Source organism: Phragmites australis, chromosome 5 (genome assembly GCF_958298935.1).
Source record: "Phragmites australis chromosome 5, lpPhrAust1.1, whole genome shotgun sequence".
Taxonomy (NCBI): Eukaryota; Viridiplantae; Streptophyta; class Magnoliopsida; order Poales; family Poaceae; genus Phragmites; species Phragmites australis.
The window spans coordinates 29,938,136-29,950,997 of NC_084925.1; the positions used below are offsets into that span (position 1 = coordinate 29,938,136).

The 12,862-nt window shown below is 41.6% G+C and overlaps 2 protein-coding genes across 5 annotated transcripts; one reads left to right on the forward strand and one right to left on the reverse strand.

Moving 5' to 3' along the window:
- On the forward strand, nt 1-923 carry LOC133917944 (glutathione S-transferase T3-like). Its single transcript, XM_062361754.1, has 2 exons — nt 1-258; nt 372-923. The coding sequence occupies exons 1-2, from the start codon at nt 1-3 to the stop codon at nt 921-923; spliced, it is 810 nt and encodes a 269-aa protein (XP_062217738.1).
- A 6,301-nt stretch (nt 924-7,224) lies between these two features.
- LOC133919177 (uncharacterized) lies at nt 7,225-11,136 on the reverse strand. 4 transcript variants are annotated; one of them, XM_062363480.1, is made up of 4 exons: nt 10,815-11,136; nt 9,267-9,445; nt 9,098-9,181; nt 7,225-8,534 (listed from the first exon to the last, which is right to left on the reverse strand). In XM_062363480.1, the coding sequence occupies exons 2-4, from the start codon at nt 9,442-9,444 to the stop codon at nt 7,774-7,776; spliced, it is 1,023 nt and encodes a 340-aa protein (XP_062219464.1). In that variant the 5' UTR covers nt 9,445; nt 10,815-11,136; the 3' UTR covers nt 7,225-7,773. The 4 variants fall into 4 exon arrangements, with proteins under 4 accessions (XP_062219464.1, XP_062219466.1, XP_062219463.1 ...); XM_062363482.1 differs by having other exon boundaries at nt 7,225-8,525; nt 9,267-9,496; XM_062363479.1 differs by having other exon boundaries at nt 9,267-9,496.
- Between the last annotated feature and the right edge of the window lie 1,726 nt (nt 11,137-12,862).

Here is a 12,862-nt window from a genome sequence, read left to right on the forward strand (position 1 = left end):
ATGAAGGAGGACCTACTACTTGTGTCCTCATGGCTGAACGTGAGCATGGATCCCGTGGTGGGGAGCAACCAGAGTTTAGGGGATTTCTGGCAGAGGATCGAGACATACTTCCACGACAACAAATACTTCCCTTCTACCCGCAATAAGAAGTCGTTGCAGGAGAGGTGGACGTTCATCAACTGTTTGGTGCAGAAGTTTTGCGGCCACTATGCTAGGGCCTTGCGTTCTAGGAGGAGTGGGACCACCGAGGGCGAGACCGTATGGTGTAGAACTGATTTATACGTGTTGCTGTTTTTTTGAACTGATTTATAAGTGTTACTGTTTTATGATATTGTCTTGATGAAAATGGTTACTGGTGGCAAATCGTGGAGGCATGCAAGATGTTCCAGGCCGTCGAGCACAAAGAGTTCACGTTGCTGCCTTGTTGGAGGGAGTTGCGGCATCATCCCAAGTGGCAATCGGAGTCCTCGCACAAGAAGCAAAAGACCGCCGCCGCTGGCAGCCCCGCCTCAACGCAGCACGTTGAGTCTTATCCCGGAGCAGAAGCTAGGGATACCCCTGCTTTGATTGTCAGTCCACGTCCTAAACGGCCACCTGGCCGCACTGGCTCGAAGGAGGTTGCCCACGGTTCTTCCTCGTCGAACTCAGCTTCTGCTCCCATGAAGGAGATATTTGACCGCCAGTTCTCATTGAAAGAAAGGATTGAGAAGGATAGGGTGGAGAGGTTTGCTGAGATGATGAATATGGAGTGTCAGAGGCTCAGGCTCGAGGAGGAGCATATGCAAATGGAAAAGGTAAAGGAGGAGATGCTCATAATGAACATGGATCTTTCCCAAATGGATGAGGACCAGAAGGCATACTACAAAAGCCTCAGGCCGAGCATTATTGCAGCTAGGCGTGCCACTTCTGGGCCATCCGTCTAATTTGTGATCTTGATTGTGAATTTGGTTGAGCGAAACCTGTATGGACCTTCATTTGCTGGACAACTACAACTGTATTACGTTATGTTGAACGTTGCTTTGATAATTTGGGCTATTGAGCCCTCATTGTCCTCACGGGGACAAATTTTCAGCAAAGGTGTAGCTCGGCCTGAGCGTTTTTTTTCATTTGCGACATGTTTACATGATAAAAACCGAGCTTACTACAATATTCTACTCCAATACGCACTAACATAGGATATACTACACATAATACACACTTGCATAGGACATAGTGCTAAACATATTAACATAGAACTAGAAGAGACTGATACTACTCTCCTCTGTGGATCTGCCAAAGGTGTTCAATAAGTTCTTCACGGAGGTGCTGATGACCCTGCCTGCTTCTTGTAGCACCGTACCGTTGGCTGAATGCTAGCAATGCAGAGGGGGGGGGGGGGTTAGGTCGTGCGACGGCTGCACATCCTCACCAACACCCTCGTACACGTGTTCGACTTCCTCATCCAGTCTCTCATCTTCAATTATCATGTTGTGCATGATAATGCAGACGGTCATGATGTTGTTAAGTGTTTCTTGATCCCATAACCTTGTTTCCCCCTGGACTATGGGAAACCGGGACTGCAGTACTCCGAAGGCACGCTCCACATCCTTCCGTGATGCCGCCTGCTGAAGCACGAAGTGTTGCCACTTCCTCCTAACTGGAGATTGTATGGGCTTCACAAACGTGGCCCATTCCGGATAGGTGCCGTCTGCAAGGTAGTACCCCATGGTGTAATGATGCTCATTAATGGAGTATTGTACCTTTGGGGCCTCGCCTGCGGCAAGGTCGTCAAGGAGATGTGAGCGGTGCAGAACGTTAATGTCGTTCAGAGAACTTGACATGCCGAAAAAGGCATGCCAAATCCACAGGTCCTGCGATGCCCATCGCCTCAAGAATGATCGTCAGTGCGTTAACATGGCTGGTAAAAGAACCCGACCACGCAGTCGGATAGTTCTTCCACCACCAATTCATACAATCAATGCTTCGGAGAATGGAGGTACTCATCGCCGAACACCTCGACGACGGCACGGACAAACCGCCTCATGCTCTCAATGATGGTGCTCTCCCTTAGCCGAAGGCACTCATCTAGAGAATCGGGAGGAGCATCGTATGCTAGCATACGAAATGCCGCAGTCACATTTTGCAACACACACAGCCCTAGCTCGCCTGCAGCGTTCCTCCTCTGTTGGAACCACGGGTCATGCTCCTCAACTGCCTGCACAATCTTGAGGAAAAGGTTACATTTCATCCTGAACCTGCACCAACAACGATCATTAGGCACCTCCCACATACATCAGTATATAACACTTACACAAGAGAGTTTTTATTTACAATATTACCAGCGACGAAAAATTTAGTCGAGGTACATGGGGGGATCGACGAAGTAGTCGTTGTACAACCTAATATGGCCCTCCAGCCGATAATGGTAGATACGCTGGCGACCAGGCACTAAACTGCCCCAAGGTCGCCGCTGGGATGCCTCTGACTCCGCTTGCTAGGCGCTCAGAGTCTCTAAGAACATATCATCTTCCTCATCGGAAGAGTCATTAGAGGAGAAACACAGCTCTCTTAAGCACTGCTTCCAGGCTAAACGAAGGATCCATTTGGCTTCCTTGCATATATGTGAGTACCCCAGCCTCATATATATAGTGAGATGCTGAGCCTTATGACGGAAGCCACCGCACTTCCTTCCCCTGGAAGCCACTAGTCGTGAGGCTTCTGCTGCAAGACGAGTGACCTCCCTCTATAAGCAAAATTGCAGTGGTAGCACCATCCATTTTGTATGTTGGAAGCAATCATTTGTGACTGCGTAGTTGCAGTTGTCGGGAAAAAATTGTACTATCAAAAAATTCATGCCAACAAAATTGGTCCCTCCGAATTAAATGATTGACCAAATTTGTAGTGCAACAGTCCCTTTGGAAAAAAAATATTTTTTCTAAATAATTAAAATTAATAAACATCCCACCAACTTTTACCTTACCATTCAATAGCCGTTGCAATGGGAACATGTAAAAAACGATGCTGCTTTGGCGGTTGGAGAAAAAACCATTTAATATAGGAGAGAGAAGATAGTGGATGAGATATAAAGTTTCTACTGGAGATATATGGAATGAGAGATGCTGTAATAGTGATATGGGATATTGTAATAGTATTTTAGATTATGAAATTTTAAAGTAGCTGCTGGAGATGGTCTTACGAGAGTGAAGGTCCAAGAGATCCGCAAATAGGTTTTAATAAAGACTACCCTATTTTCTTTTTAAAAAACTAGTCTAGTTCCAAGTGCCAACTTTTCTCCAATTTTCCACATTTTGGGACTTTCTTTCATATATTTCATTATGTGTTTGTTTACCTTAAATAGTTATTCACAATTTATGTCTGCAAATAAAACCATGTTTGCCTTGTTTAAAGTGTAGTTTTATTATTATTTCATTCCCATTTATGATTTTATTGATAGGAGACGGGAGATTAAGTGACAGAGCACTAGAGCTAATTCAGGTCCATATCTGTTACGAGAGAAAGCATTAGAAAAAAATGGTGAAATAAGATACACCCTATCAACTCAAATCTATAATTTGTTGTACTGGCCATAAGAATAAATATATGTATATTTGAAAGAAAAAAAATGAATAGTTATGTATGGCTCATTAATAGTGTAACTAGAGGCAAAAAGACTCTTCAGCGTGCGAAAATCTTTTTTCAGGGTAGTGTTTGAAAACTATAAAATATGAGTGAATTTGAAAAATATCATTACAAAGATCATCCAAGTTAGATCCTTACAGCTGATGATATTTTTCAATATAGATATTTTTATAATAATATTCACCTAATTTTTTCACTAAAATAGGTAACATCAAGGAACCGTAGAGCATGCTTAAAGTATGATAAAGCCAAAAAAAATTGAATAAATGAAGGAGATCAGGAAGACACTATACCAAAAGATCAGAGGTAATAACGTCATGAGAGGAGGGTGTGATCGCGAAATGATACAAGAGAAGTCAAAGTAGAGAAGGCATTAAATACTGGGGTAATAGCAAAACCAAACGGCTGGAGCTGACAGCTCTCCCGCATTTAAGTACTCTAAATTCCAAACCACCTCTACAGAACCAAAATTTATTACGCACACAAGAACCAACGAAGCATTTCTAGAAGGAAAAAAAAGAAAAGAAATCTTAGAGCAGAAAAGTTTTTTAAAAAGATTTCGAATAAAAAAAGAAAGAGTTTAAATGAGATTTTGTTGCTGGAGTGGCAAAATCATCATATGTGGAAAATATGAATTCATATGAAAGCATCAAATGCTTGTTAATTCATCCACTAAAAGATTCTGCAAGCAAAATAATATTTTCTCCGGTCATAAATACATATTATTTTAAAAAAAGTTTAGTCAAACTTTTAAACTTTGGCTAAAAATATTTTTTAAAATATTTATTTTAAAAATCTTAAAATTATATGGATAGATTTGTCTTGAAAAATATTTTTATAATATCATAAATTCAATAGATTTTACAAATATATTTTAATAAAAATAATGATCAAAGCTAATGCATTAGAGACGGTCTTATCTAAATTGTACTCCCTCCGTCCCACAAAGACTTGATTTTAAGCATTCAAAATTTGTTCCATAAAAACTTGATTTCTAGCTAATTTGGACTTGTACCGCAAAGACTAGATGCTATTATCGCACCTCGAATTCAGTCTCGCCCCCAGCCCCCAGCCCCCAATCCACACCATGGTTATTACTGCGCATTGTGAAATTGTTATAATTCTTATAAAGTGTTGAAATCAGAAATATAGAACCATGGTTATGTTTTGTGCTGTTATAAGCTTCGTTGTCATCATCTACAAGGGTCAAGTTTTAAGCTTTTGATCTTTACCATATAAACTTTAATATGGAATTCAAGATTGATGTGAAAAAATATAATCTTGCCTACCTAAGTCTTGCATCATTGGATCTAGGTAAAGATCGAATGGATGACCTTCTTCTCTATGGATGACTTCCTCTCCTTGGATAGCAGCTGTTTCATGGAGGCCTTCTTCTCTTTATTCATGTGATGTTTCCTGACTACCACTTGCTCTTCCTGGACTATCACTTCTACGGTTTTAATATTGATATCAGGTAATGCTACCTCTTCCCCTCCTTCTACGGCTGGAAGGTTAAGGTCGACTATCATTGCTGTAGATGTGTGTGTTTGCGCTATCAGATTTTATAGACATATGAAATTTGGTTTTTAAATTCCTGATGCAACTGAAGTAGCGCCATATTTTCTGGCTTAGCACCCTATTTTTTTTGCGCTTAGCGCTACGTCATGGTGGCAAAGCTTGCTAATTTTTGTGAAATCAATCGTGAATTGGAGGAATAGAATTGGCGGTAATGACTTGATTATGTGAATTTGATTATTTTTGATGCGCTGGGATTTTGCCACTTGTCAAGTTAAATCACTTTTTCATTAACTGGGTGCATCAACCAGTTGGAAAACTCATTGAATTGCCTCGGCAAACTGAAGCGGCAGCGAGGCGGACGAAGCCTGGAATTTGCGGGGATTAAGTGGGGGCATATCAGTCATTTCACATCAACCTTAATATGTCCTGGAAATGCTAAGGGAGTATTTATCACCAAAGGATGTATGTACATGCCTTGCATAAACCAGATGTTTTTCTTCAGAAGTGCTCTTACCCCAATTGCAATGCGGAAACTTCACATGATCTTTGCGCAAGTTTGTACATATTCGTATTAATGCGAGCGATATGTGAGGGGGAGAATAAAAGATGATGACAGGTGGCCTCGTGAGAGAAAAACATTATTGAAAACTATTTCAAAACAAAAGAATATGTAGTACTGCACGATTTATCGTGAAATGTTTTTTTTTCATAACTTATAGCTTCTTAATTTTTTAACAGCCTAATATGGCAGATTATTTGTCAAAAATGGTGCTATAGAGACTGTCACAACATTTGCCGCAAAAAAGAGGGGGACAACATGAAACTACATACATCGAAAACAAAACCAGAGGGAGCAAAAAACACATTGTGTATGCAAGGTTCATGTCATACGCACTTTGCAACTGCTCCATCTTTTCGTTCCCACTGAACGGATTAGTGGACGGGGTTGGTTATGGGTGCCATTCTTCCTATGATCTGTCTATTTTCATCTGGATCCGTCCCTAATCGAGAGAGTGACGGTGACTAGTATGCCTCATATCAGGACTAGCAAGACAGTACTCTACCATGTACCTTTAAGTGTTGTACAAGTCATGAGGACACAGTATCTAATACTGCCCATTAGTGCCTGCCTCCAGATATTGTAGGCTTCATACTCATGCTGAACAATGTACTTATTGATGAATCATAAGTTCTCAAGAACAGACTCTGCATATTGTTAGGCTTCAAACTCATGCTGAACAATGTACAAAAGTTGATGAATCATAAGTTCTCAAGAACAGACTCTGCATATGTGTAATTCTTCCTCCTTTGTTAGAAAAAAAAAATCATCCTAATTGTCCTTTGCAAAGGCATCAGAGACCCAGTTTGCTTTTTCTTCTTCTTCCAATGATACAGCTGTATATCCACTTCACTTTAGCTTGCACTGATAGTTATGAAGTCAATGCAACAAGATAAGCTTCTTTAATCAGCCAGGTTACATGATCTGGCCTGTCTTATTATATGCACAGAATTATTAAAACTGATCAAAGAAGGCTAGATTGCTGGATTGAGCTCGCTAGATTTGGCTCATGTGGCACTAACCTTTTGGCTTTCAGAAAGGTAATTCCTAGTACTGTTCTGTTGCCATTTGGAGTTCTGTTACCTCCAATGTATCTGACAGTGCCAAAAGCTCAAAACTGCCCCTATAATAATGTACAAGAAAATGCATCCGAATACATACCTTTGAGAACAGTTTTGTAACATTTAGTGACTGATGAGCCATCTGAAATTATGCCAACCCTTGGCTTAAACCAACCCTTCGCTTTCAATAGGGACACAAGGAGATCACACACACAAGAATCCATGTGACAGCCATTTGACCAAACTTAATGTACACGTACGCTACTCATTCTATTCTTCTCATTTGTATGATCTCAGATTTGTGTAAGCTAAATAAAGTAAGAGATGCAAGAATTTTTGCATGAGTTGGTGACTAAGTACGAAGCTAGGAAACTGCATGTTACTCAGAGGCCATAACCCAATCACATGTATAATGTTCTGCAACTGCCCCCACCCCAATAACTATCATATGAACAATGAGCACCCATGTTTCGACTGAACTCCCTTTTCAATTAGAAGGAATCACAAACAAGAGCAACGTCATACATGGGTCTAGCAGAGTTCATTGTAGAAATTTCATCGACCATACATTTCAAAAACCACCACTCCAAACCAAACTGCGGTGAAAGAGTAGACACTACAGATTTTTTGTCTCAAAACCGAGAACCTGTACAGCAAGTCGACTATTAAGTTCAATTGAACTACCCTAGGCCTAGCAACTGTGAAAATAATCCCTTTTAAACCCCAAGCAACTAAGGGCACATACTGAAAAGGAAGAAAGCAAATCGACCTAACATTATGACAGAAAAGAAAGAAATCAACCTAACATTATGAAAAGTTCCCCTCTAAAAAGAAAAGAGAAGCATTCCACAAAGATCACATGGTGTTTGGCATGTGTGCCGATTGCCAAGAGCTTTTCCTGCAATCTTCGGAGCAGGACTTCCCCTTCTACTCGCAGCAACAAGATGTGCAGGTTCATTCTTCTAAGAAAACATTATGTGTAGATTCATTCTTCTAAGAAAACATTATGCATAGGTCCTAAAAGATGTTTGGCACTTGTGCTGAGAGCTTTTCCTGCAACTCCCTGATCTTTAAGCAGAGCTCCACCTTCTGTTCCTTGTAGCTCTGAAGCACGAAGTCCTTTCCTTCGATAACCTCCTTCAGTTCACCAACCTCTTTCTTGAGCATCTCCACCCTCTCTATCTCCCCCTTCCTCTTCTCGATACCAAGACAATGCAACTCAGGATCATCAACACTGCCATCAGCATAGCCATTGGAATGCCCATTGGTCGCATCTGACTGCCAATGTCTAGCTTGTAAAGGTTTCTCGTGAGAGAGTGCATCCGCAACACAATGATCTGCAATGATCTTCCTTAGATGCTGAATCTCTCGCTCGGATTCAAACAGATCTCGATTGGCAGCATCCTGCTGAGACTGCAGATTGGTGACCTGTGTCACCTGAATGTTAAGAGAGTTCTTAAGATCTACAATCTGAGCTTGCATCTCCATGATCATCTCGTCACGTTTCTTGAGATGCTGCCTGAGCTTCTGTATGACCTCTCTTTTGCTATAGATGTCAGATCCTGATTCTGAAACACAAGGAGAGCCAGAACTGTTTGAGTACTGAAACGGTCTTCGAGGATCTTCAAGTCGATCAGGTGATGATATCCACATGACACCACTGTTCTCTTTACTTGATTCTGGCCCAGGTATCTTTACAAGTGGAAGTGAGGGTTCAACTGGTTTGGGTACAGGGCTTGCTGGTGCTTGCTTGACTTCCACTCCACCATCTGCAAGCCCTGCACATGACAACGGCGATTAATATGTCGCATATTTTGGAAAGAATCACCATGCCACCAATAAAAAGAACTATATTAAAACCAAATCTGAAGAGACAAGCGTAGTTAAATGAATAGCCTGAAACTATGAAGATGCCATCGTTGTGTCTGTAAATGCTAAACTTGTATAACAAATTGGCAATTTTTTGGTAGAAATGCCACAACCTAGTAGTTACTATTTTGTAGATAAGTATGACTCTACACATAAGAACCAACTATTGAACCCCACTAAACAGCATTTTGTTTACAAGTTAATGTGAAGAGAAAGAAAGACAAATAAAGTAGAACGCAGGTATACAAACTTGCATTCTAATTTTACATTCTAGCACTAAATTTAATGCATGCTGAAAAAAAATCAACGCCATAGATCACAAGGTTCACCAAGAAGTGGGAAAAAGCCAACAGTGCAAGTTTACCATCACACAGATTTTGTATTCTAGCACTAATTCAATGCCATATAGACTGCAAGATTCACCACAAGAGAGTAACAGGGAATAGAACAAACCAAGTTACAGAAAAGGCACCTGAAATACAATAATAGCAGCCAGTTTGGTCACTAAACCGGTAGAGGTTCGAGTGCAATTCACATGCTTCAGGCCTTCTTTTAGCTGCAAATTTGAATAGTCAGCAGCCATCATACAATGAGTATGGAGAGAGATCAATATTACAACTGCAAATGAGGGGAAATGAGACCTTTGGGAGTATTGCTTTGCTGCTTTGTATCGAACATTTGCTTTAGTTTGCACCCAAGTCTGACTGATAGTGTGCTCAGCAAAACTCCACCTGCAACAAGAACCCAGCTTGGCCCTCCTCCTTGGACATGATTTCCTTTCCCTGCCTTCTGTATGCTCCTATTTGTCTTAGACTTCATCCTAATAATCAACCAATTTCTTCAGCCGAGAGTACAAAGACAGTAGTTTGACCTATATAGAAATGTATGATAGTGTGTTAAGCTCCACAACCACCATGTAGGAGATAGTTGCTTGACCTAGATAAGAATGTATGACAATGTGTTAAGCAGCACAGCCACCATATTGGTGAAGGAAAAATTAATTTCACCTACAACAGAAATGTACCCCAAGGATCTGGGAAGATTTCCATGACTCAACCGTAAAAGATACTAAAGCAATTCATACGGCCTCAATGAATGAGCAGGCATGATGCAGATTCATCTCACTATGGAAGAACAACTGCGATAGCTAAAAGCATAATAAGGTATTCATTTCCTAAACCTTGAGACAGCCTCCCCTGGATCCTGCGGATTTAGGATCCCCATTCATGTTTTTTAAACAGCCAGTATTAGGATCCCATTCAGGCTGACTGCTCAGCATCAACAGCCATGACAGCAGATAAAGTGTGCACTCTGACAAAGGAATCAACCTAGGTGCCAGGGGGCAGATCCAGCAGGGTCCCCGGGTGTGCCCAGGCACACCCAAAAAAATTGAGACTTGAACTGGTATTATGTGTAGTCTGAGTATAACATTGATAATGATGAGCTGCCTGTCTGCTTCCTTCCTGCGACACCCAAATCAAGTCCATATATGCAACGGCCCAGGAGCGCTCCCACTGTCTGTCCCAAGTGTCATGCCGTCCGTCCTAGGCTCCTGGCCTTCCCGAGTGCTCGATTGCACGGATGCAGAGACATGTTCATTCCTGCTCTGGTCCCTCCTCCGCTCCCCAGCTTTATGCAGCGATTGGGGCGTGCGACCGGGCAGCCGGCGGCCAAGAAGCCACTCGCCAGGTATCCCCTTCACCTCCAGCCCTCCCCTTATTGGCCTCTTTTGATTTGGACTTTAGGATATAGAAATTTGCCTCTTTGAATAAGAGTTTTAGAATTAGACTAAAAAATAATAAAAAAACTGTTCTGTCATTCTTTGGGGAAGCAGGAAAAGATTCAACCTATGATATAGTGTATATGTTACGAGTAACCGAGCGCTTCCTAAGATGAGAGAACGTTCATGCTAAACTTAGATATTTTGGAACTTCTGTTCATGTAAGACCATTTGATACTCTGAATTAAGTAAATTGTACTGCAATTAGCCTAATTTCATACTTAAATCATTAAACTTATAATATAATGCAGATGTACTAGAAATTAAACTTGTGTACAGCCGGCTCTGGAATGCGCACAACCTTGGGAATTTTTCTGGATCCGCCACTGCTAGGTGCGCCCTTTTTTAAAAGGGAATAAAACAAAAATGTATGCATAATCTCCAAGGAAACTCTGGAAACTTTTCTGACCTGCTGATTTACTCCTCTCCAAGGCTCAGCCTCGGCATGCCCGGGGGGGCGGGCGCAGGACGGCGTCGCCCCCGGCTGATTGGATGGGTTTTGCGGCGAACCCGGGGTTTGCGGAGTCGGCTGCGACGGGGGCGGGGGGCCTCTTGGTGCGTCTCCGGAGACTAGTAGCAGCGAATTCAGCTATCCGGCCGGCCTTGCTGCCCGCGCGCTGCTCAGACGCGGGAGGGCTGCGACGAGCCGACGAGGAGAGAAGATGCGGAGGGAGGGAGGCGGCAGCGATAGAGTCGAAGCAGATGTGCTTTGTGTGCGAGTAGCGATTTGATGGTTTGCCACTTTGCCCCCTTCTCCTTTGCCTTTTTCTTTTTGGTTTTTCTCTTTTTTACTTTAGCCTTTTTTTTCCTTTTGGAAATGGCACTTCGGGAAATACTCGAAAACTTGAGCTATATAATAATGGCTCTAGAATTCCTGAGATTTTCCTTGGGCCGAGGCGGGTTGGGTGCAGGGAAAAAAAAATCTAGTACCCGTATGCTTCGTAAACTAGCTTTGCGGCAAAAATTAGCTTCATTTCACTGCATACATATATATATATATATATATATATATATATATATATATATATATATATATATATATAGGACACCTATTCTATACTCCTAGGAGTATGTACTCCCATATGCAATATACCACCTAAACAAACACTTTATACTCTTTTATCATTTTTAGTATACTCTAATACTAATTCTAAGATACTCCAATATGAGTTGTATGAAAAAAATTCAATGTTAGCCTTTCATTTTTGCTATATACTCTTTTTTATACATAAAAGAAGTATATACGCAAATTATGATAAAAAATCATGGAATTTCATAAAAAATTTTGTGGGATTTGCATTGTAGTATCTTATAATTACTAATGAAGTATATTTAAAGTGATAAAGAAGTATAACACACGTGTAAAAGTGGTATATAAGAGGTGGGAGTACATACATCCAGGAGTACATACTAGTTTTCCTATATATATATATATATATATATATATATATATATATATATATATATATATATATATATATTGTCTATTCTACTCCCTGCGCTAAAAATAGCTATTTAACACCCTGGCCACGCGCGCCCTCCGACCCTGATCTCCTGAACCACCCCGCCAACCAGACACCCAGCCCGCAACCGTAGTTCATTTGTTATTGTAACCGTATATCTGTTCATTATTTTACGATTGGACGTTACCATTAAATGCATTGTTTACTATAAGTAAATTCTTATTCATTACGACCGTACATATGTAACCTCCCCACTAACCAACACGTTGCTCCCCAGCCTAGCCTGCAACCGTAATGCATTAGTTATTGTAACCTTATATAGGTTCATTTTTTTTCCGCTAGATGTTACCACCACCCGCAACTGTAAAAAACACAAAGACGCTCCCCGCAACCGTAAAATCTCGACCACCGTGAATAAAAAAACGAAACCACCCCCTCTTTCCTCCTATTTCATTCCAGTTTCCATCCCATGTCTCTCTCCTATCCAACTCTCTCTCATATCCAATGCTCAAATCTTGATCTAGATCGGCGGCAGCGGCAGTGATGATGGATGCCAAGAAGGCCATGATGCACGCAGATGTGGATGTTGGATGCACCGGTGGCAGCCCCCATGGGAGGTCGCATCTAGCCTCCCTCCCTCGTCGAGTGTTGCCCGCGCGTAGGGGAGTGGCGGGCACGACAAGATTGGGCATGAGGCGTCTTCCTCTTCCTCCAACTAGTAGGACAAGCACCGCGCAGGCCCTGCTGGCCACCCTCATGATGCGAAGCACCGGCAAAAGTCCTTGATCCGGTAGCCATCAGTGCGGATCTGACTTCTGAGTGAAGGGCGTGGATATGAGTTGAAGTGGCTCGCCCATGTAATGGATCTGAGCAGATGTGACTAATTAGGTCTATTGTTTTTGTTGGTTTTCTGTAAATCGGGCATGGTTTCTTGATCGATCCATTACATGTAGCTGTTGGCTAGATTAGTCAATTTTGGGCTTCTTCAATGGAG